Genomic DNA, 23209 nt, shown 5'->3' with positions numbered 1-23209 from the left:
TAAATGCTAACACCCGAATACGTTTTTCAACTTGTTTAAGTTGGGGTCCACGTAAATCAATTCATGGTAATCACACATGAATACCTTAAGAGAAAGCGATTGCAGCTATTTGGGATACAACACTTCTTAGACGGCAAGAGAACTTTCCAATGTCCGGCCTGGTCAGCTGTGATGCTACTGAGCGAAAACCTTCGTCCATCTGTCGAAGGAGAGACAACGAGAATGCGAGCTCCCTTGGACGTGACAAAAAGGATAGCGTGTGCTTTGTATTACCTGGCCGTCGAGGAAACGGCAAATGCATTTGAACTGGCAAAGCAGACTGCATTAGTTATTGTCCACCATGTATGTTGCAGATTCAACGTCTAGGTCCGGAGTATATAAAGTCACCAAAAACGAATGAACAATGACGGTGAAGACAAAAGAGTGAAGAGTGTCCTGACCAGATATCTAAATCCCTAAATTGATTAAGGTTATATGTTGTTCATCACATTGTTTACGTGTCTAATAAAGATTTGATCAATTTATGATTCACCACAATAGGTCCCCACAGCACACTGGGTTCCAGTTAATTGAAATACCACAACACTGGATATTGTTCAGATAAATTACATTTACAAACCCTGTTTCAATATGAGTTGAGAATTTGTGTTAGATGTAAATATAAACGGAATACAAGGATTTTCTAATCATTTTCAACCCATATTCAGTTGAATATGCTACAAAGACAACATATTTAATGTTCAAACTGAAAAACTTTTTTTTTTGTGCAAATAATCATTAACTTTAGAATTTGATGCCAGCAACATGTGACAAAGAAGTTGGGAAAGGTGACAACAAATACTGATAAAGTTGAGAAATGCTCATCAAACACTTATTTGGAAGATCCCACATATGTGCAGTTTAATTGGGAACAGGTGGGTGCCATGATTGGGTATAAAAGCAGCTTCCATGAAATGCTAAGTAATTCACAAACAAGGATGGGGCGAGGGTCACCAATTTGTAAGCAAATTGTCGAACAGTTTTAGAACAACATTTCTCAACGAGCTATTGCAAGGAATTCTTCAATTTACCATCTACGGTCCGTAAAATCATCAAAATGTTCAGAGAATCTGGATAAATCACTGCACGTAAGCGATGATATTACGGACCTTTGATCCCTCAGGCGGTACTGCATCAAAAACCGACATCAGTGTGTGAAGGATATCACCACATGGGCTCAGGAACACTTCATAAAACCACTGTCAGTATCTACAGAAGGTCGCTACATCTGTAAGTGCAAGTTAAAACTCTGCTATGCAAAGCAAAACCCATTTATCGACAACACCCAGGAACGCCGCTGGCTTCGCTGGGTCTGAGCTCATCTAAGATGGACTGATGCAAAGTGGAAAAGTGTTCTGTGGTCTGACGAGTCCACATTTCAAATTATATTTGAAAACTGTGGACGTGGTGTCCTCCAGAAAAAATTGTTATAGGCGCAAAGTTCAAAAGCCAGCATCTGTGATGGTATGGGGGTGTATTATTGCCCAAGGCATGGGTAACTTACACATCTGTGAAGGCACCCTTAATGATAAATGGTCCATACAGGTTTTGGAGCAACATATGTTGTCATCCAAGCAACGTAATCATGGATGCCCCTGCTTATTTCAGCAAGACAATGCCAAGCCACGTGTTACAACAGCGTGGCTTTGTAGTAAAACATTTCTGGGTACTAGACTGGCCCGCCTGCAGTCTAGACCTGTTTCCCCGTGGAAAATGTGTGGCGCATTATGAAGCGTGAAATACGACAGCGGAGACCCCGGACTGTTGAACGACTTAAGCTCTACATAAAACAAGAATGGGAAAGAATTCCACTTTCAAAGCAATTAGTTTCCTCAATTCCCAAACGTTTATTGAGTGTTGTTAAAAGAAAAGGTGATGTAACAAAGTGGTGAACATGCCCTTTCCCAACTACTTTGGCACGTGTTGCAGCCATGACATTCTAAGTTAATTATTATTTGGAAAAAAATAATAAAGTTTATGAGTTTGAACATCAAATATCTTGTCTTTGTAGTGCATTCAACTGAATATGGGTTGAAAAGGATTTGCAAATCATTGTATTCCGTTTATATTTACATCTAACTCAATTTCCCAATTCATATGGAAACGGGGTTTGTAAGAACACAAAGCAACACTAGGTCACGTTGAGCTGGCGGACAGAGGAGGGCGGGGGTCTTAAACGACCATTGTGTGTGTGTGCGGACAAGGATAAAGTTAGGTGGGATTTAACCTGGATAAACTTATCCAAACGGGACCTTAGAGAGTTTTACATCGAAAACTTCTCCGCTAAACAGTATTGGAAGTCCGTCACGATGTCATCTCCATAATTTTTTTGCCTTTTCACGACTCATTTGCTTTTTTTGGCCGCTCTTTTAAATCACTTTTTTCACTGCACAGAAATTTAAAAACCCAACAATTGGATTCATAATTTACTTGATTGCAGTGAAAACAGCTTTCAAGTAGCGCAGCTCAGAGAAAACAGAAACGGCGGGAGGCCCAGCGTCGATGCTTATTGTCCAAGCCCCCCGCAATACATTCATCAGTCCAAAGCTCTTAAAGACAAAGCTAATTGCTCTCTTCAATCCATTCCGCCAACGGATTTACATTGCCACTCCAAAGCGAGCTTACAGCTTCTTTCCGTCTTTGATATGAATGAGCAATCAGTTATTGGGAAGTAATTAGATTTATTCATCTGCTCCCCTATTGTGGAGCCTTTATTATAGACATTTTGTAAAGAAAGTACATAATTAAGATAATGGCAGCGTGTTGTTTTCGGCCTCTTCTTTAAGCAATGCCCACAGCAATGCACTTTACAGACAGGCAGCTTTGGCTTGTGTGGATGCATTGTTTACTTCTGTAGATTCTAATTATGCTTGGTTGACCTCTGCTTTGATGATATCATAGCTTGAAGCACTAAAGTCATGCAGAGTGCACTTTTAAAGGAAAACAGTGTAAAACACAACAACCAACATTTTTGGAATTGAACTCTTGTAACTTTGTCATACGACAAATGTTTCATACCCTGGCAAGATTTCAAGTAAAAGTGGTTGTTATTGGTTGAATTGGTAGCTTATGGTGCTGCAGGGTGGGGTAGTGGTTAGCACAAGTGTTTCAAACTCATTTTAGCTTACGGGCATCTTGGAGGAAAATCTATTCCCAAGTGGGCCGCAGTGGTAAAAACATTGGCATGATTACTGTCAGAATAATTGTATCTAAGTTATCACACAACTTTGTGTTTCAATGAGTTTCCGACGAGCAGACAAAAGCTGTCTTTGATCTTACCAATCAAAAGGCTTGTAAAACTCGACTGTGTAGGATGAGAAGCGACATGAAGGTGTTGGTTTCTTTGATGTATTGTAATCCACAGGAAGATTTTGTCTAGACCCAAAATCTACAAAGCGGAGAGGAAGCAGGACCTGACTCCCCTCCAGGCACCTTTTCTTTGAACTTTTTTGTGACCAAAGGCAGCGGCTGTTTACGACCTCCTTCCTTTAGAAACAGCTGTTGCCATGGAATCAGGGAAAGTCCAAATAAAATCAATCAATCAATCAATCAATGTTTACTTATATAGCCCTAAATCACTAGTGTCTCAAAGGGCTGCACAAACCACAACACAAACCACTACGACATCCTCGGTAGGCCCACATAAGGGCAAGGAAAACCCACACCCAGTGGGACGTCGGTGACAATGATGACCCAGTTGGACGTCGGTGACAATGATGACTATGAGAACCTTGGAGAGGACGAAAGCAATGGATGTCGAGCGGGTCTAACATGATACTGTGAAAGTTCAATCCATAGTGGATCCAGCACAGCCGCGAGAGTCCAGTCCAAAGGAGATCCAACACAAAAGCGAGAGTCCCGTTCACAGCGGAGCCAGCAGGAAACCATCCCAAGCGGAGGAGGATCAGCAGCGCGGGGATGTCCCAAGCCAATACACAGGCAAGCGGTCTATCCTGGGTCCCGACTCTGGACGAGCGGCCCATCCTGGGTCCCGACTCTGGACAGGCAGTACGTCATCCATGGCCATCGGACCGGACCCCTTCCACAAGGGAGAGTGGGACATAGGAGAAAAAGAAAAGAAACGGCAGATCAACTGGTCTAAAAAGGGAGTCTATTTAAAGGCTAGAGTATACAAATGAGTTTTAAGGTGAGACTTAAATGCTTCTACTGAGGTGGCATCTTGAACTGTTACCGGGAGGGCATTCCAGAGTACTGGAGCCTGAAATGAAAACGCTCTATAGCCCGCAGACATTTTTTGGGCTTTGGGAATCACTAATAAGCCGGAGTCCTTTGAACGCAGATTTCTTGCCGGGACATATGGTACAATACAATCGGCAAGATAGGATGGAGCTAGACCGTGTAGTATTTTATACGTAAGTAGTAAAACCTTAAAGTCACATCGTAAGTGCACAAGAAGCCAGTGCAGGCTTGAGGAGGTGTACAATCTTTCGTCAGAGCGTGGTGGAAGACTGTACAAGAGTACAGCCCAGACATTTCTCCTCAATTGAGCTACATTGAATTCTGTCTCTGTTTAATTCCTTGCTTCTTTGTCCGTTTAATAGATGTCCTCAGTGTTTGAACCTGACAATAACTTAAAAATAAAGACAACTCCAGGTTGTTTTCTTTGTTTTACTTTGGCCAAAAATAGAACAAGGTCATTAAGTGAAGTGAAGTGAATTCTATTTATATAGCGCTTTTTCTCTAGTGACTCAAAGCGCTTTACATAGTGAAACCCAATATCTAATTTACATTTAAACCAGTGTGGGTGGCACTGGGAGCAGGTGGGTAAAGTGTCTTGCCCAAGGACACAACGGCAGTGACTAGGATGGCAGAAGCAGGGATCAAACCTGCAACTCTTAAGTTGCTGGCACGGTCGCTCTACCAACCGAGCTATACCGCCCCAAAAATTACAAATTACAACTAATCCTCTGGACCAAACACTTCAGGTTTGTTGAAAATTCTGAGGAAATTGATGCAGCTTCAAAAATACAGTTACCTTATACTTGGTGTCAGTGTATCTACAGAGCCAAGATTAAACTGTAAGTCACAGTCTTTTTGGGATTGAACAAAAAACACAACATGTAAACATTTCTAGGTATCAAATACCTCCTTTGTCATGTCCACGTATCAATTCAGTGCTAACTCAACAAACGTAAGAAACGTTGGTAAAAACTATTTCAAAGGGTTAAGTTCACTTGTTTTGTGTTTGACAGAAACATTTTGGGGCGATTAAGGTGCCAAATGGCGATGCGTTCAAAGCAGAAGACATAAAACAGCAGCTTTTAAGTTTATGTTGGTAGAGGAGGAGGAGCCACAGTCACCCTTTACTATGTACCTCTTGCTTGGCCGCGGTATAAACCGTTTGCTTGCCTAACAGAATTGCAAATGGGACATGCAATTTTTCTCACATTTCAAAAACATGCATATTAAAATAATTGGAGACTAAATTGTCAATAGGTGTAAATGTAAATAGTGTATTTGTATGTTTATATGTATCCTGTCATTGGCTGGCGATCAGTCCAGGGTTTATAACAATAATAATGATGGATTAGATTTATATCGCGCGTTTCTATTGTTGGATACTCAAAGCGCAAATTGCCAGTATTTTCTTTTGTTGATCTCTACAAAGTGTTTGTTCTTTAAGTATTGTACTTGTACTTACAATGAATTGATTTACGTGGATCCCGACTCAAACAAGTTGAAAAACTTATTCGGGTGTTACCATTTAGTAGTCAATTGTACGGAATATGTACTGTACTGTGCAATCTACTAACAAAATTTTTAATCAATCAATCAATGTTACCTACCCGCTTGTAATCTGCATCTTGGTTGTAGGTTTAATTTCCAAATTTGGAGGTGTTGAAATCGCCATGTAAAATTGCTAATGTTAATCACTAGCATTTCTATCAATAGTCAATTAATTAGCATCAAGCTAGCACATTTTGAAAAGTGAAGCCTTGCAGTAGTTTTGAGCGCATTTTTCTTGCTGTGTGTGCCGCTACAGAAACACACGGACGGGCAAATGAACACAATAAACACAAACATGCCACATCACTGGTTTTATTTGGTTGTCTTTGTGGAGGTGTGCGTTCTACTGAGTTGCATTCCAGTTGCTTTCCTTTCCATGCCTTTGCAAGTGTTCATTCAGCCTTCTCAAGCCTACAACAACTGTGCAGGCTCCTAACTTGTGTATTTGGACACATTTATCCTATAGTTGACCATTTAAACCGTCCCCCACCTCTAAACAGCGCTGCTGAATCACTTTTGGCCATTGCATCAGAGCGGATCAAGAGCACCAGAATAGTCACTGAGAGTTGAAATGATTCGCTTCCCCCAATGAGATTTTTTTTTTTTCCCCTTTTTTTTATTATCTTGTGTGAGAATTGAGAGCAGTGACCTTCAAATCACATTCTTGGCTCTCTGATCTCCACGCTCACGCTGCTGCGGCCTACTTTTATTTATTTTTTTAAAACGATGACGCTTGTGTGAATGTTTTGCAACATTTTTTTTCCACTGTAAGCCGATTTTCCTCTGGCTTTGCCTCTCTTTCACACAAACACAATCTTCTTGTGGCAGACTGCAGACCACAGGAGAGGTGTTTCCCATCATGCACTGTTCGGGAGTATAATAACTCTCCCAGCTTTTTCTAAAATGTTATTACTTCATGCATATGCTATGAATACTGCGGCAAAAGGTAAGAATTTACAAGAACAAGGAGGCCAAAAAATTCTATATGAGGTTTATTTAATTGCGTCTGCATTAGAAATTAGTTCAATACCCGATCATGTAATTAGAAATACAACTGAATTTAAGTAATCAGTAGCTGGAGATAATGATGAATTCTCAATCTTTAATGCAGTTTTTGCAAAGATTAACTACTCTTGTGCCATGGTGCTTGTTTTTAAAATCTGATTCAAAGTCATACTTGCCAACCCTCCCGGATTTTCCGGGAGACTCCCGAAATTCAGCGCCTCTCCCGAAAACCTCCCGGGACAAATTTTCTCCTGAAAATCTCCCGAAATTCAGGCGGAGCTGGGGGCCACGCCCCCTCCAGCTCAATTGCGGACCTGAGTGACGTGTATAAAGAGCGAGCCTGCCCAATGACGTTATAACTGTAGAATGATTGAGGGCGAGTTCTTGGTTTCTTATGTAGGTTTATTGTTGGGATGTCGCATGGCTGCAGTTGTGTGACCTCAAGTATGCAAAAATCCAGGAGAGCAGAAAGCCGGTAAGATGATTTTAATTTCATCAAAGTAAAAGATATAAACAGAAAGCAGTCTTGCATGGAGATGTTCCCAACATGGTTTTAACTTCGAGCACTGAGGAGTGCTCGAGTGAAACATAAATAGACCTATGTTGATTGACAGCAGCTGAGGACCGCTGCCAATCAACGGCGAGTGTGACAAAAACAGTGCTCAGCGGAGTAAACAGGAAGTATGACAAAATAAGAGCACTGAACAGGAAATAAAGTACAAAACACGAAAAACTATCAGAAAGTAAGTGACAGATCGTTACAGGACCTCCCCCTCAAGGAACAGATACCAGATGTTCCCTGGAAAAGAAAAATGGAAAAAAATGTCCACAAAGCAAGGGAGGATGGAAGGAGGATTTGGTGGAAGGTCGCCAAACCTCGTGTCCCCGCAGCCAGCGAGGGAAAGTCAGGTGGCGACGGCGCGTAGAGCGCCGCTGGAACTGGCGGGGCGGGCGGCCACGTAACAGCCACATCATTGGCCGAAAAAGAGACGAGTGCATCCCGCGAGGAGGACGCCCAGGGCACGGCCACATCCGCGGCTGACGTAGAGGCGGGCGCGCTGAAGCAGGCCCGGAGACAGCAGACAAAGCGGAGGCGGCTGAGGAGCCGATGTTGGTGCCGGCGTGGAAGCGGCAGACGTCATCGGCGGCGTGAAAGCGGCAGACGTCATCGGCGGCGTGAAAGCGGCAGACGTCATCGGCGGCGTGAAAGCGGCAGACGTCATCGGCGGCGTGAAAGCGGCAGACGTCATCGGCGGCGTGAAAGCGGCAGACGTCATCGGCGGCGTGAAAGCGGCAGACGTCATCGGCGGCGTGAAAGCGGCAGACGTCATCGGCGGCGTGAAAGCGGCAGACGTCATCGGCGGCGTGAAAGCGGCAGACGTCATCGGCGGCGTGAAAGCGGCAGACGTCATCGGAGGCGTGATTGTTGCAGATGTCATCGGCGGCGTGAAAGCGGCAGACGTCATCGGCGGCGTGAAAGCGGCAGACGTCATCGGCGGCGTGAAAGCGGCAGACGTCATCGGAGGCGTGATTGTTGCAGATGTCATCGGCGGCGTGAAAGCTGCAGATGACGCCGGGCGAGGAGCAGCAAATGCTGGCCGAGGAATAGCGGATGCCGGCGGTGACGAAGCCCGGCGTGGTGCTGCTCTTGGCGGCGTTGGAACCGTGCGTAGTGCCGGCGTTGGAGCTCGGCGTGGAGCCGGCGTTGGGGCTCGGCGTGGAGCCGGCGTTGGGGCTCGGCGTGGAGCCGGCGTTGGGGCTCGGCGTGGAGCCGGCGTTGGGGCTCGGCGTGGAGCCGGCGTTGGGGCTCGGCGTGGAGCCGGCGTTGGGGCTCGGCGTGGAGCCGGCGTTGGGGCTCGGCGTGGAGCCGGCGTTGGGGCTCGGCGTGGAGCCGGCGTTGGGGCTCGGCGTGGAGCCGGCGTTGGAGCTGTGCGAAAGCCCGCTAGGGACGTAGATGTCTCCGTGGAAGGAGACGCTGGCGGGGATGACAGCGGTGTGTGCCTGGCTGCACCGCAGTGTATAGTGGGCCCCCCTCCACTAGGTGGCTGCCAGACACCGTTCACACATGCGGGAAAACGTGCCTGCTCGTCGGAGTCCCCCGGTGCGAAAACCAGGGACGGGCGGGAGGGGACCAGGAGGAGGGACGAAGACACGTCCCGTGCCGAGTCCCAGCAGGAGGACAAAAGCGACCTCACTGTGGGCTCCACTGGAGCTCTCGGCGAACCAAAAAAGAGAGCGGGAGCTGGCAAAAAGAGCAGCCGGGGAGCAGCCGCTGGAAGCTGCGTAGGAGCAGGGAGAAGCAGCTCAGCAGACGACGGGAAGGATGGCGGCGGCGGACGTGCCGGTCGGAGAGCCGCAGTCGGCGACGGAGCCGCAGGAGCCGCGAGACGTGAAGGAGGAGGCGGGCGCGCCGGTCGGTGAGCCGTAGCCGGCAGCGTTGCCGAGAGGAAGGATGGCGGCGGAGGACGCGCCGGTCGGAGAGCCGTAGCCGGTAGCGTTGCCGCGGGAGCCGCGAGGCATGCAGGAAGTGGCGGACGTGCTGGTCGGAGAGCCGTAGCCAGCCGTTGAGCCGAGAGGAAAGATGGCGGCGGGGGACGCGCCGGTCGGAGAGCCGAAGCCGGTGGCGTTGCCGCGGGGAGAGGGTCCGCGTCTGTAGGCTGGGACCGCACAAACCTGGCCTTCAAGTCCTCCAGGAAGTGTGCGGTCCAGAACGTCGGCTGAGGATTGCCGACAGGGATTCTCGCGAGGTCACAATTTTCTGGCTCGAAGTTACTGTTGGGATGTCGCATGGCTGCAGTTGTGTGACCTCAAGTATGCAAAAATCCAGGAGAGCAGAAAGCCGGTAAGATGATTTTAATTTCATCAAAGTAAAAGATATAAACAGAAAGCAGTCTTGCATGGAGATGTTCCCAACATGGTTTTAACTTCGAGCACTGAGGAGTGCTCGAGTGAAACATAAATAGACCTATGTTGATTGACAGCAGCTGAGGACCGCTGCCAATCAACGGCGAGTGTGACAAAAACAGTGCTCAGCGGAGTAAACAGGAAGTATGACAAAATAAGAGCACTGAACAGGAAATAAAGTACAAAACACGAAAAACTATCAGAAAGTAAGTGACAGATCGTTACATTTATTGTTAGGCAGTTTCATTAAAGTCGTCCCAGCCCGGTATCAACACACAACAACAGCAGTCACGTTTTTGTCTACCGTAAAGCAGTTCGTCTGCCGAAAGAAGCAATGTTGTGAAGTGAAGTGAAGTGAATTATATTTATATAGCGCTTTTCTCTAGTGACTCAAAGCGCTTTACATAGTGAAACCCAATATCTAAGTTACATTTAAACCAGTGTGGGTGGCACTGGGATCAGGTGGATAAAGTGCCTTGCCTAAGGACACAACGGCAGTGACCAGAATGGCGGAAGCGGGAATCGAACCTGCAACCCTCAAGTTGCTGGCACGGCCACTCTACCAACCGAGCTACGCCGAACTTGTGACACTCTTAAACAGGACAATACTGCCATCTACTGTACATAGAATAAAATAGAATGTAGAATAGAATGTACTTTATTGATCCCTAGGGGAAATTCAGCACCACAGTTCGCTCACAATAAACAATGATAATAATAAATAATATAATATATATAATATATTATATATATAATGTATAATATATGAATAATATAAATATATTCTAAATATATTCTACATTTAAGTGCAGTCAAGGAACATATGCATTATACAGTCTGAAGACTGTTGGTATGAAGGACCTCCTGTGTCGTTCCGTGTTACATTTTGGGAGTCTGAGCCTTCCGCTGAACGTGCTCATTCTCTCTGCAAGGTCCGAGTGTAGTGGGTGAAAGGTGTTGTCCATAATGGCTAGGAGTTTTGCTAGACTTCTTCTGACAGAGAATAGAACAAAGATGGACATTTCAACCCTTAACTCAACAATGAGTAGATGAGTGTTATGTGTGTCTATATGTGTAAATAAATGAACATTGAAACTCAAGTATTTATTTAATTTATATATATATATATATATATATATATATATATATATATATATATATACATATATATATATATATATATATATATATATATATATATATTAGATAGATTATATTAGATAGTACTCTATTTATTCCATCAGGAGAGTTCCTTCAGGAAAATTACAATTTTCAGCACAATCCCATTCAAAATCAGACAAACATTACAGGGAGACAGAACAGGATCGCTGACGTGTCTGCCGGCTTCCAGCGCCCCTTACAAAAAAGATGACATACAGGTAAACAGGGGGGGGACAGAAGCAGACCCAACAAAGCAACCAAGACAGCAGACTCCACTCTCGGCCAATGTCCAGTCCGCATGGATGAGCGAGGATACGTCCAAGGTGACTGAGGTGTCCGACACCTGCTCGCCCAGTCGAGACACCGCGAAGCCTCTCCGTCCCAGCGCTCAGTGCTAGCTCCGCAGCCCTGTCCCCTCATCCGCATCTCCTCCAGTCCCTCCAAACAGAGACCCAGCAGCTGGTCTCCATGGCCAAAAGGCTCCTGGGAGGCAGATCCAAAAGTCCACAAAAAAAAGCACCCCAGAGGTCACGAAAGTGCCACCCCTTGTCACACAGTCCCAAAGGGTCCCGGACCAAAATGCAAAAAAATATAATAACACATGAAAACAAGAGGGAAACACAAAAGTATGACACAAGAGCACAGAGCTCCTGCCTACAGCAGCCAGTACAGCAGCGCCATCTTGGGAAAAAAAATAAATAAATAAAATAAAATTGGTCACCTCACTGTCTTAATATATATATATATATATATATATATATATATATATATATATATATATATGTGTATATATATATATATATATATATATATATATATATATATATATATGTATATATACATATATATATATATATATATATATATATATATATATATATATAATAAAATGAATATATATATAAAGCTAGAATTCACTGAAAGTCAACTATTTATATATACATATACATATATATATATATATATATATATGTATATATACATATATATATAATATTTGACTCTTAACCACGGCCCGCCCCCAACCGCGCCCCCTGCCCCACCTCCCGAAATCAGAGGTCTCAAGGTTGGCAAGTATGTCTAAAGTAGAACATGGGCAACATTGAATCTTGATTTTTATTTCGAAAGAAATTCTATTTCTTTTTGTTCATTGTAAAGTATTTTAAAGAATCAATTTTTAAAATCAAGATTTTAATACAACTGAAATTCACTACTGGTAGAGCACAATTAAAGAAAGGATATTGCTGCTGGCTGGTTGACAGTTATTTGAGTCTTCATTGGTCACCTCATTGTCTTAATCACTTGGCAGAGAAAAGGCAGTCAAGTAATCAGTTGGACAGCCTCTTGTTAACATTACAATTTTCCAAGTCAACAGAGCAAGAAAAATGCCCTCAAAAAAGCCTTAAGGCTCCACTTTTCCAAATGGGCTAGCTCGAATTCTGTTGGATTAGTTATGCACATGTACCAATTAGCGATTTTACATGGCGATTTCAACACCTCCAAATTAGGTAATAAAAAAACGTTATAATCAAACAGCTTATATGTAAAAAGAACAATAGTAACAGTTTTAGCACTTGATAGGGCTCAACAAAAGTGTCTAACGCAGGGGTCCCCAAACTTTTTGACTTAAGGGCCGCATTGGGTTAAAAAAAATTGGTTGGGGCCTTGGCTGTATACATAGAGAATTTGTGGGTTATTGTGAAGAAGAAGCTGAAAGACACCAGGCCCAATAATGCAAATGAGCTAAAGGCCGCTATTGAAGCATCCTGGGCATCCGTAACACCTCAGCAATGCCACAGGCCGATTGTCTCCATGCCACGCCGTATTGATGCAGTAATCCGTGCTAAAGGACTCCCAACCAAGTTCTGAGTGCACTAATTGACATTTTCGAATGTTTGATTTTGTTTTGCTGTTATAAATCTTTTGTTTTTACTTGATCTGAGGAAATATTCAAATTTTTTGAAATAGGATTTTTGAATTTTCTTAAGCTGTATGCCATAATCAGCAATATTAAAATAATAAAAGGCTTGCAATATTTCAGTTGATGTGTAATGAATCTAGAAAACACGACAATTTTCATGTTTTTAGCTGCAATACAGAAAAGGACTTTATCGCAATATTCTATTTTTCTGAGACAGTCCTGTGTATATATATATATATATATATATATATATATATATATATATATATATATATATATATATATATGTGTGTGTGTATATAATAATAATAATAATAATGGATTAGATTTATATCGCGCTTTTCTATTGTTATATACTCAAAGCGCTCACAGAGAAGTGGGAACCCATCATTCATTCACACCTGGTGGTGGTAAGCTACATCTGTAGCCACAGCTGCCCTGGGGTAGACTGACGGAAGCGTGGCTGCCAGTTTGCGCCTACGGCCCCTCCGACCACCACCAATCATTCATTCATCATTCATTCACCGGTGTGAGCGGCACCGGGGGCAAAGGGTGAAGTGTCCTGCCCAAGGACACAACGGCAGAGACTTTGATGTCCATAGGTGGGAAGCGAACCTGCAACCCTCAGGTGTCTGGCACGGCCGCTCTACCCACTACGCCATGCCGCTCCTATATATATATACATGTACACATATACACATGTATATATAAACATTTATAAATACACATATATATATACATAAACATGTATGTGTGTACATATACATTTATATGTATATGTATACATATATATATATATATATGTATAGTTGTATATATATATGTATATATACACATATATACACACATACTGTATATATATACACATATACATATATACATACATATACATATATACACATATACATGTAAATAAATATACACATATATATATTGTTAGAAGACATCGAGATTAACAAGCGGTAGAAAATGGATTAGAAAGGACAGATTTGTATTTTTTTTTTTTTAACTTGACAGATTTGTATTTTTTTTTTTTTAACTTGGGACTTCACGCGGGCCGAAGTTTGGGGACCCCTGGTCTAACGTCTTGAGGATTGCAACTGCATGCAAGGTGTACAATATCATACAGTACAGAACAATACATGCCAACATGTTAAGGTTGGAGCTACAAAAACACCTAGACAGCACAGCTGAGTGTCTTGCTCGGTACCACTAGGTCGCCTGTCTTGCAGAAAGTGTCAAATAAAAGGGTGTGAAAATCAGTCCCATGAGGTTGGTGTATTGGAGTCTTTTTCTTTTAAGCTGCAGCAGTCTGCATCGATGGTGATAGGTGCTGCTGGCGAGTCAGCTCCTGACTTTAAATGTTGCTGTCATTTCCATTACAGTATCAGCGGGATAGATAGATGAACAGATAGATCTGTTCTGTAATGCCTCCGGTTCGACTGCAGCCCCACAATTCATCTGTGTGATAAGGATCTAAAGAAGCAGCCTTCCTTGACGAAACGCTCGCATTTCTTATTTTCAACTTTCGTCCTTTTTCATGTCTGCGCTTGTTTGACTTCTTTAGGTCAAGTGCTTCTGAAAGATCCATCAAGGAAATCACTGTTAGGAGTGTTCTTTGTTACGCTGATACAGTTGTGTACGGCGAGATGCATGGGAGACGACAATTGAGCCAATTTGCACAACACATACAAATACAAACCCCGTTTCCATATGAGTTGGGAAATTGTGTTAGATGTAAATATAAACAGAATACAATAATTTGCAAATCCTTTTCAACCCATATTCAATTGAATGCACTACAAAAACAAGATATTTGATGTTCAAACTCAAACTTTATTTTTAATTTTTTTGCAAATAATAATTAACTTAGAATTTCATGGCTGCAACACGAGCCAAAGTAGTTGGGAAAGGGCATGTTCACCACTGTGTTACATCACCTTTTCTTTTAACAACACTCAATAAACGTTTGGGAACTGAGGAAACTAATTGTTGAAGCTTTGAAAGTGGACTTCTTTCCCATTTTGTTTTATGTAGAGCTTCAGTCGTTCAACAGTCCGGGGTCTCTGCTGTCTTATTTTACGCTTCATAATGCGCCACACATTTTCCATGGGAGACAGGTCTGGACTGCAGGCGGGCCAGGAAAGTACCCACACTCTTTTTTTACAAAGCCACGCTGTTGTAACACGTGCTGAATGTGGCTTGGCATTGTCTTGCTGAAATAAGCAGGGGCGTCCATGAAAAAGACGGCGCTTAGATGGCAGCATATGTTGTTCTAAAACCTGTATGTACCTTTCAGCATTAATGGTGCCTTCACAGATGTGTAAGTTACCCATGCCTTGGGCACTAATGCACCCCCATACCATCACAGATGCCAGCTTTTGAACTTTGTGTCGATAACAGTCTGGATGGTTCGCTTCCCCTTTGGTCTGGATGCCACGATGTCAAATATTTCCAAAAACAATTACAAATGTGGACTCGTCAGACCACAGAACACTTTTCCACTTTGCATAAGTTCATCTTAGATGATTTCGGGCCCAGAGAAGCCGGCGGCGTTTCTGGATGTTGTTGATAAATAGCTTTCGCTTTGCTTAGTAGAGCTTTAACTTGCACTTACAGATGTAGCGACGAACTGTATTTAGTGACAGTGGTTTTATGAAGTGTTCCTGAGCCCATGTGGTGATATCCTTTAGAGATTGATGTTGGTTTGCTGATACAGTGCCGTCTGAGGGATCAAAGGTCATGGTCATTCAATGTTGGTTTCTGGCCATGTCGCTTTTGTGGAGTGATTTCTCCAGATTCTCTGAACCTTTCGATGATATTTTGGACCGTAGATAAAGACATGCACCTGGGGATAGGTTGATTGGCAACACTAAATTGGCCCTAGTGTGTGAATGTGAGTGTGAATGTTGTCTGTCTATCTGTGTTGGCCCTGCGATGAGGTGGCGACTTGTCCAGGGTGTACCCCGCCTTCCGCCCGATTGTAGCTGAGATAGGCGCCAGCGCCCCCCGCGACCCCAAAAGGGAATAAGCGGTAGAAAATGGATGGATGGATGGATTTTGAAATCCTTAAATTTCTTGCAATTGCACTTTGAGAAATGTTGTTCTTAAACTGTTTGACTATTTGCTCACGCAGTTGTGGACAAAGGGGTGTACCTCACCCCATCCTTTTTTGTGAAAGACTAAACATTTTTTGGGAAGCTGTTTTTATACCCAATCATGGCACTCACCTGTTCCCAGTTAGCCTGCACACCTGTGGGGTGTTCCACATAACTGTTTGATGAGCATTCCTCAACTTTATCAGTATTTATTGCCACCTTTCCCAACATCTTTGTCACATGTTGCTGGCATCAAATTCTTAAGTTAATGATTATTTGCACAAAACAATTTTTTTTATCAATTGAACATCAGATATCTTGTCTTTGTAGCATATTCAACTGAATATGGGTTGAAAATGATTTGCAAATTATTGTATTCCGTTTAAATTTACATCTAACACAATTTCCCAACTCATATGGAAATGGGGTTTGTAATAGAGAGACAAAGTGCGCTCGGATTGGAATTTATGGTGTGTAAATATGATCTTAATGTGCGAGCTTACAGATGCAAATGGCTTCTCTCCAATGATACCAAAGAGCGTGTAAACTGGTATCGCAATGTGATTCTATTTACAGCTGCACGAGGCCAACGGGGCTTAATTTCTCCCAAAGTGTCCCCAGTGTCAGACTATTATCTTGTCACGATTTGTCGACCCGATGTCAGCCGAGACCACGCTGACTGATGCACAACCTAACTCGCGATGTTTCTTTTCATTTTACTCTGCTGCAGAAATTGAAAAGCACGAAGGTGATGAACTGCGAAAAGACGGCATTATAAAGAAATATCTTGATATCATCAGCAATAAGAACATTAAGCTGTCCGAGAGGGTCCTCATCCCAGTGCAACAGTATCCCAAGGTAAGACGCAGCCGCTCTGTTTCTGAGTTATTTCTGTCGACTGTCAATTCATTACAGCACAGTGGATGGTGATATGTTTGTAAAAAAAGGGAAACAGCTGTCTCTTACAGAAAAGTCTTGTTTGTAGTCTTCTGGGTGAACTAATTGCTGACTGATTTCTACTTGGAGACCTCACAATATTTTATAATTAGGTGGTGCCTGCATCCATTTCATCCTATGGTGCTTAATTATATTCACCCAGTGATGTCCGGTAGTTCCAGTAGGTAAATCAGAAACTGATTAGATAGTTAATGAAAACGCAACAAAGCTTACAAATAACAACTTTATGTAGAATGAAGATAGATTTTTTTTTTTTTAAAAAGGAGAAACATTTTGACCGCGATAAAAATCATATACAATACGTAGACTTCAGGCTTATTATTCTGATTATGAACAGAGTTGTCCTGAATGTATCATGTGACTAAACACCGTTAAGCACTTTGTTTTAGGAGTATACTTTACACCAGGGGTCCCCAAACTTTTTGACTCAAGGGCCGCATTGGATTAAAAAAATGTAGCCGGGGGCCTGGCTGTAAAATATATATCAGATCAGGAAATAACACAGAGGCTATTTCATCCCTACAAGCCTGTTTCGCAGGTTTTCCTGCTCTTCAGGGGATTTTATAATAACATAGGCTCCAGTAGCCCCCGCGAGCCCGAAAGGAATAAGCCGCAGAAAATGGATGCATATATAATAAAATATATAATAAAATCCCCTGGAGAGCAGGGAAATCTGCAAAACAGGCTTGTACCGATGAAATAGCCTCTGTGTTTTTTCTTAACTCTGGTCTTAGGCCAGCAATCAATTAAAGAAAATAAAATAAACAATGTAAACAAAGGACATTGGGCTCCAACACTTACCATTACATCCTGTACTAAATAAAACTGCTTTCAGGTTGGTAAGCACAACCAGAGAGCCACACTGTCGGTTTTTGAGAAAATGAAAGGATTTTAGTTGCGCCTTTTAGTCCCAAAACTACAGTGTTATGAATAAATTAGTGCTTCATTTGGAATTAAAATTATGCTGACAATAATATTGTTTTGCTGCAATAATTGTATACCCCAGCAAAAATTAGGTATCGGCCCAGGCTACTGTCCCCTCTTGTCTGTGGATATAGGCGATGGCAACTGTATATCTCACAAATATATCATTTCATATATCTCATTTTGGTGCCATCAAATTAATAGTAATTAATAGTTCATTGTAGTCTTTCTATTACCAATCTCCAAAACGAGGCACTCAAGACACTTGATGCCCAACCTACATACAATTAACTGGCTTCTTTTTATTTCCCACTTTCCCTTTTGTCATTGTCCCTTTGAGTATTCAATAAGGTCCTGTCTTGGAGGTGCAGCAATAGAGAAATTTACAGGGCCTCATAAATCTGTTCTGGCGGATCTTGGACGTGCGGCAGCGCCCACTCTTGCTTACAGCAGCCACCCCGCCTGAATGTAATTAAATGTACATTTAATGACATTATTACTTGGGAGAACTCTTCTGCATAGTTTCCGATATGCTGAATTGATGCATGGAAGATTAATGTCATCTTGCCTCGGAAGGACCTATAATCCCATTTAGTCTTAGTAATGCACTACACAAGAGTCGAGGGCCGGATGCTTTACTACTGCTGCATCTTGGGATGCTTGAATGGAGGCGAGACATTGTTGATAGTTCCATTTGTGCTCTTTTTACTGTCCAAATGTCTGCAGTGGAAAAGGTCCACTGTGCATGCTGGCAGCATGAAGGAAATCCATCTTCATGAGAGTCAGTTGGGGCGTAGAATGTACGTCTGCTGTGAGAAATGCTGATATGTACCATCTGTGTGAGAGGGGCCTCCGTAATGGAACATGAAGGGTTCATTTGCAAAAAAACAGACCAGTGGGATCGTTTGTTTAAAGGGTTCATACTACGATTTTTTTCTCTACTTTTCAAACATTTTATTGTAGTGTAGATCAGTGGTCCCCAACCACCTAGTCCGGGGACGCATAAAAACAGTAATTAATTTATAAACTAGTGCATTTTTTCCGACTTAACTTTCGTCTGTACCACTAAACCGCGGGTCGGCAACCCTCAGCTCTGTGGCGCAGGCCTAGTGGCTCTCTGGATATTTTTAAAAAATGAATGAAAAATGGAAAAAAATTGGGGAAAAATATATTTTTTTGTTTTAATATAGTTTCTGTAGGAGGACAAACATGACACAAACCTCCCCAATTGTTAGTCAATCAATCAATCAATCAATGTTTACTTATATAGCCCTAAATCACTAGTGTCTCAAAGGGCTGCACAAACCACTACGACATCCTCGGTAGGCCCACATAAGGGCAAGGAAAACTCACACCCAGTGGGACATCGGTGACAATAATGACCCAGTGGGACGTCGGTGACAATGATGACTATGAGAACCTTGGAGAGGAGGAAAGCAATGGATGTCGAGCGGGTCCAACATGATACTGTGAAAGTTCAATCCATAATGGATCCAACACAGTCGCGAGAGTCCAGTCCAAAGCGGATCCAACACAGCAGCGAGAGTCCCGTTCACAGCGGAGCCAGCAGGAAACCATCCCAAGCGGAGGCGGATCAGCAGCGCAGAGATGTCCCCAGCCGATACACAGGCAAGCAGTACATGGCCACCGGATCGGACCGGACCCCCTCCACAAGGGAGAGTGGGACATAGAAGAAAAAGAAAAGAAACGGCAGATCAACTGGTCTAAAAAGGGAGTCTATTTAAAGGCTAGAGTATACAAATGAAAATGCTTCTACGGAGGTGGCATCTCGAACTGTTACCGGTGATCTCCCTGTTTGTATTAAATATGCTTCAGCGATCAGAGACTATTTGGCAAGCGCCATTTTTGTTACGATTTGGTGGGCGCATTGTGATGCGCGGAGGTGTCGGCCCCAAGATGCCAAAGACGGGAGCAAGCAGGAGTGGAGGTAGGAACCAGATTTAATAATAAAACACAACAAAACACTTGACAAAGGAAAAGAAAAGGCGTGCCACCGCACAGAAAGCCAAATGCTATTTGTAACAAGAGTAGAGTTCCAAAGTACGTTAGCAGCGCGAGCCGAGCGCGCGAAAAGCGAAGCTAAAACTTAGCAGAGTGAAGCAATGAGGAATAACAATCGTAACTTGTTGCGTGAGCAAACGAAACAGCCAGGAGAAACTAAGGTAGCAGGTGGTCTTAAATACAACACAAATAATTCAAAACAGGTGTGCGTAGTGAGTCCGTGCAGGAGGTGTAATTAGGTTGCCATGGTGACAATACAAAACAAGGAAGTGCGCTAACAAACGGTATCGGTAGAGTCCAAAACATGATCAAAACATAGGACAATACAAAAGGGGACTAGACATACTAGAAATGTGTGATCCGGAAGCCGGATCACAACAATTTTGTCCTACAACTTTCTCCGACTTTCTGAGACGTGTTTTATGCCACTCCTTTTTTGTCTCGTTTTGTCCACCAAACTTTTAATGTTGTGCGTGAAGGCACAAAGGTGAGCTTTGTTGATGTTATTGACTCGTTGGAGCGCTAATCAGGCATATTTGCTCAGTGTAGGACTGCAAGCTAATCAATCAATCAATCAATCAAAGTTTACTTGTATAGCCCTAAATCACGAGTGTCTCAAAGGGCTGCACAAGCCACAACGACATCCTCGCCTCAGACCCCACATCAGGGATCGATGCTAACATGCTATTTTTAGGCTAGCTGTATGTACATATTGCATTATACCTCGTGTGTAGGTATATTTGAGCTCATTTAATTTCCTTTAAAGGCCTTCCTACTAAAATGAGATTTTCTTATTCAAACGGGGATAGCAGGTCCATTCTATGTGTCATACTTGATCATTTCGCAATATTGCCATATTTTTGCTGAAAGGATATAGTAGAGAACTTAGAGGATAAAGTTTGCAACTGTTGGTCGCTAATAAAAAAGCCTTGCCTTTACCGGAAGTAGCAGACGATGTGCGCGTGACATCACAGGTTGTAGGGCTCCTCACATCCTCACAATGTTTATAATGTGAGCCTCCAGCAGCAAGAGCTATCCATGCGGCAGCAGTGGGACCGTTTCAGATGTAATTAGACACATTTACTAGGATCATTCTGGAAGATCCCTTATCCGCTTATTGTTTTAATAGTGTTTTAGTGAGATTGTAAAGACATACCTGAAAGTCGGATGGCTGCGGTGAAAGGCCAGTGTCTCTCAGAGAAGCCGATGGAGGAGCCAAGATCACAGCTGTCTTTTTTGACAGCTACTGCAGAGGACAAATAATCCACTGATGTCTCCGGTAAGATACATATCACAATTTTCCCATCCGTAGAGAAACATGCTCGCTTGACCGCTCTGTGTTAAAGCTTTACAACAAACAAAGAAACACCGGCTGTGTCTTGGTGCTAAAGGCAGCTGCAATACACCGCTTTCCACGAACAGCATTGTTCTTTATAGTCTCCATTATTAATTGAGTGCAGGAGGAAGTCCCATAATCCACTGAAGTCTCCGGTAAGAGCCGACTTAATATCACAATTTTCCCATCCAAAAACTTGCTGGTTGGCGTAGAAAACATGTCCGCTTGACCGCTCTGTGTTAAAGCTTCACAACAACCAAAGAAACAGAGGCTGTGTTTCAGTGCTAAAGGCAGCTGCAATCCACCAACAGCATTATTCTTTATAGTCTCCATTATTAATTGAACAAATTGGAAAATATTCAGCAACACAGATGTCCAAATTACTGTGTAATTATGCGATGAAAAGAGACGACTTTTAGCCGTGTGTGGTGCTGGGCTAATATGTCCGCTACAACCCGAGACATCACAAACACGGGTCATCATACCTCGACGTTTTCAACAAGAAACTCTGCAGAATATTTTAAAGTTGTAATTTAGTAAACTAAACCGCCTGTATTGGCATGTGTTGCAATGTTAATATTTCATCATTGATATATAAACTATCAGACCGCGTGGTCGGTAGTAGCGGGTTTCAGTAGGTCTTTAAGTCCTCTTAAATCAATTTATATTTGCATGTCTCATAACACATTTTATGTATGTAATATTGGCTGCATTTGTCATAGTTGTTTGTGTGCCATGTTGTTCCAGACCACAGCAAACGTTAACCAGCTAACAAAGATTGTAAAAAATCCATTAGAAGAAGACAGCCTGCCGTTTCCTTTAACTCAAACACATACATCTATATCTTTGGCCTTTCTAAGCCAGTAATTCCCAGGAATTATCTCACCCTCTGCGAAGCCTCCATTTTACTAATGATTTCAAATTGTGAAAAAATGTGTAGACTAAATATTACATTTCAACATTTCTGTCAACAAATATTTGCGTCAGCCTGCAACACAGTCATTTTGATAGTAGGCTAATATAGACACTTACATCATGTGTTGTCTTCATTATAACACTTATAGAAAGCTTTTAATTTTTTGCGACTCAAGACAGATTTTTTTGTTGTTGTATTTTTGGTCCAATATGGCTCTTACAACATTTTGGGTTGCCGACCCCTGCACTAAACACACCAGTAAGCTTGTTAATAGATGTATAAAACAACTCCTTTGTTATAGTACATGGGACAATGCACATCAATGGACATTGTCCATTGCCAAAGGCAAATTTTTCATGTTCATTTTTTGGCTTTTTTTATCTGCCACATGTAAAAGGCGGTCCGTGACAAGGTTGGGCGACTCTGGTTTAATCAATACATCCATTCATTTTCTACCGCTTGTCCCTTTTGGGGTCATCACAGGGCCAACACAGATAGACAGACAACAATCACGCTCACATTCACACACTAGGGCCAATTTAGTGTTGCCAATCAACCTATCCCCAGGATACCCGGGATTGAACCTTGCACTACTCAGGACCTTCGTATTGTGAGGCAAATGCACTAACCCCTCTAACACCGTGCTGCCCTTAATCAATACATCCATCCATCCATTTTCTACCGCTTATACCCTTTCGGGGTCGCAGGGGGCGCTGGCGCCCATCCCAGCTACAATCGGGCGGAAGGCGGGGCACACCCCGGACAAGTCGCCACCTAATCGCAGGGCCAACACAGATAGACAGACAACATTCACACTCACATTCACACACTAGGGCCAATGTTAGTGTTGCCAATCAACCTATCCCCAGGTGCATGTCTTTGGAAGTGGGAGGAAGCCGGAGTACCCGGAGGGAACCCACGCATTCACGGGGAGAACATGCAAACTCCACACAGGAAGATCCCGAGCCTGGATTTGAACCCAGGACTGCAGGACCTTCGTATTGTGAGGCAGATGCACTAACCCCATTTCCACCGTGCTGCCCTTAATCAATACAATGAAACACAAATAAGCATAATAAGTCAACGTGTTATTCTCTACTGGTACTTTAAATGTGTCAGTAGACTGGCTATAGAAGCGCTAAAACTAGCAAGTAAATAGAATTGCCCATAAAATAGCG

The 23209-nt window shown here is 42.9% G+C and overlaps 1 protein-coding gene across 4 annotated transcripts in view; it reads left to right on the top strand.

Moving 5' to 3' along the window:
* Positions 1–23209, top strand: part of khdrbs2 (KH domain containing, RNA binding, signal transduction associated 2) — a 184414-nt gene that overhangs the window by 43684 nt on the left and 117521 nt on the right. For all 4 annotated transcript variants that reach the window (XM_061910378.1, XM_061910374.1, XM_061910376.1 and 1 more), the window contains exon 2: positions 16607–16734. In XM_061910378.1, the coding sequence (XP_061766362.1) occupies positions 16607–16734 (128 nt within the window). The remainder of the gene's footprint in view (positions 1–16606; positions 16735–23209) is intronic.

Source organism: Nerophis ophidion, linkage group LG09 (genome assembly GCF_033978795.1).
Source record: "Nerophis ophidion isolate RoL-2023_Sa linkage group LG09, RoL_Noph_v1.0, whole genome shotgun sequence".
Lineage (NCBI taxonomy): Eukaryota > Metazoa > Chordata > Actinopteri > Syngnathiformes > Syngnathidae > Nerophis > Nerophis ophidion.
Note: the sequence above shows the minus strand (reverse complement) of the source record. Positions and strands in the feature narration are given on the sequence as shown.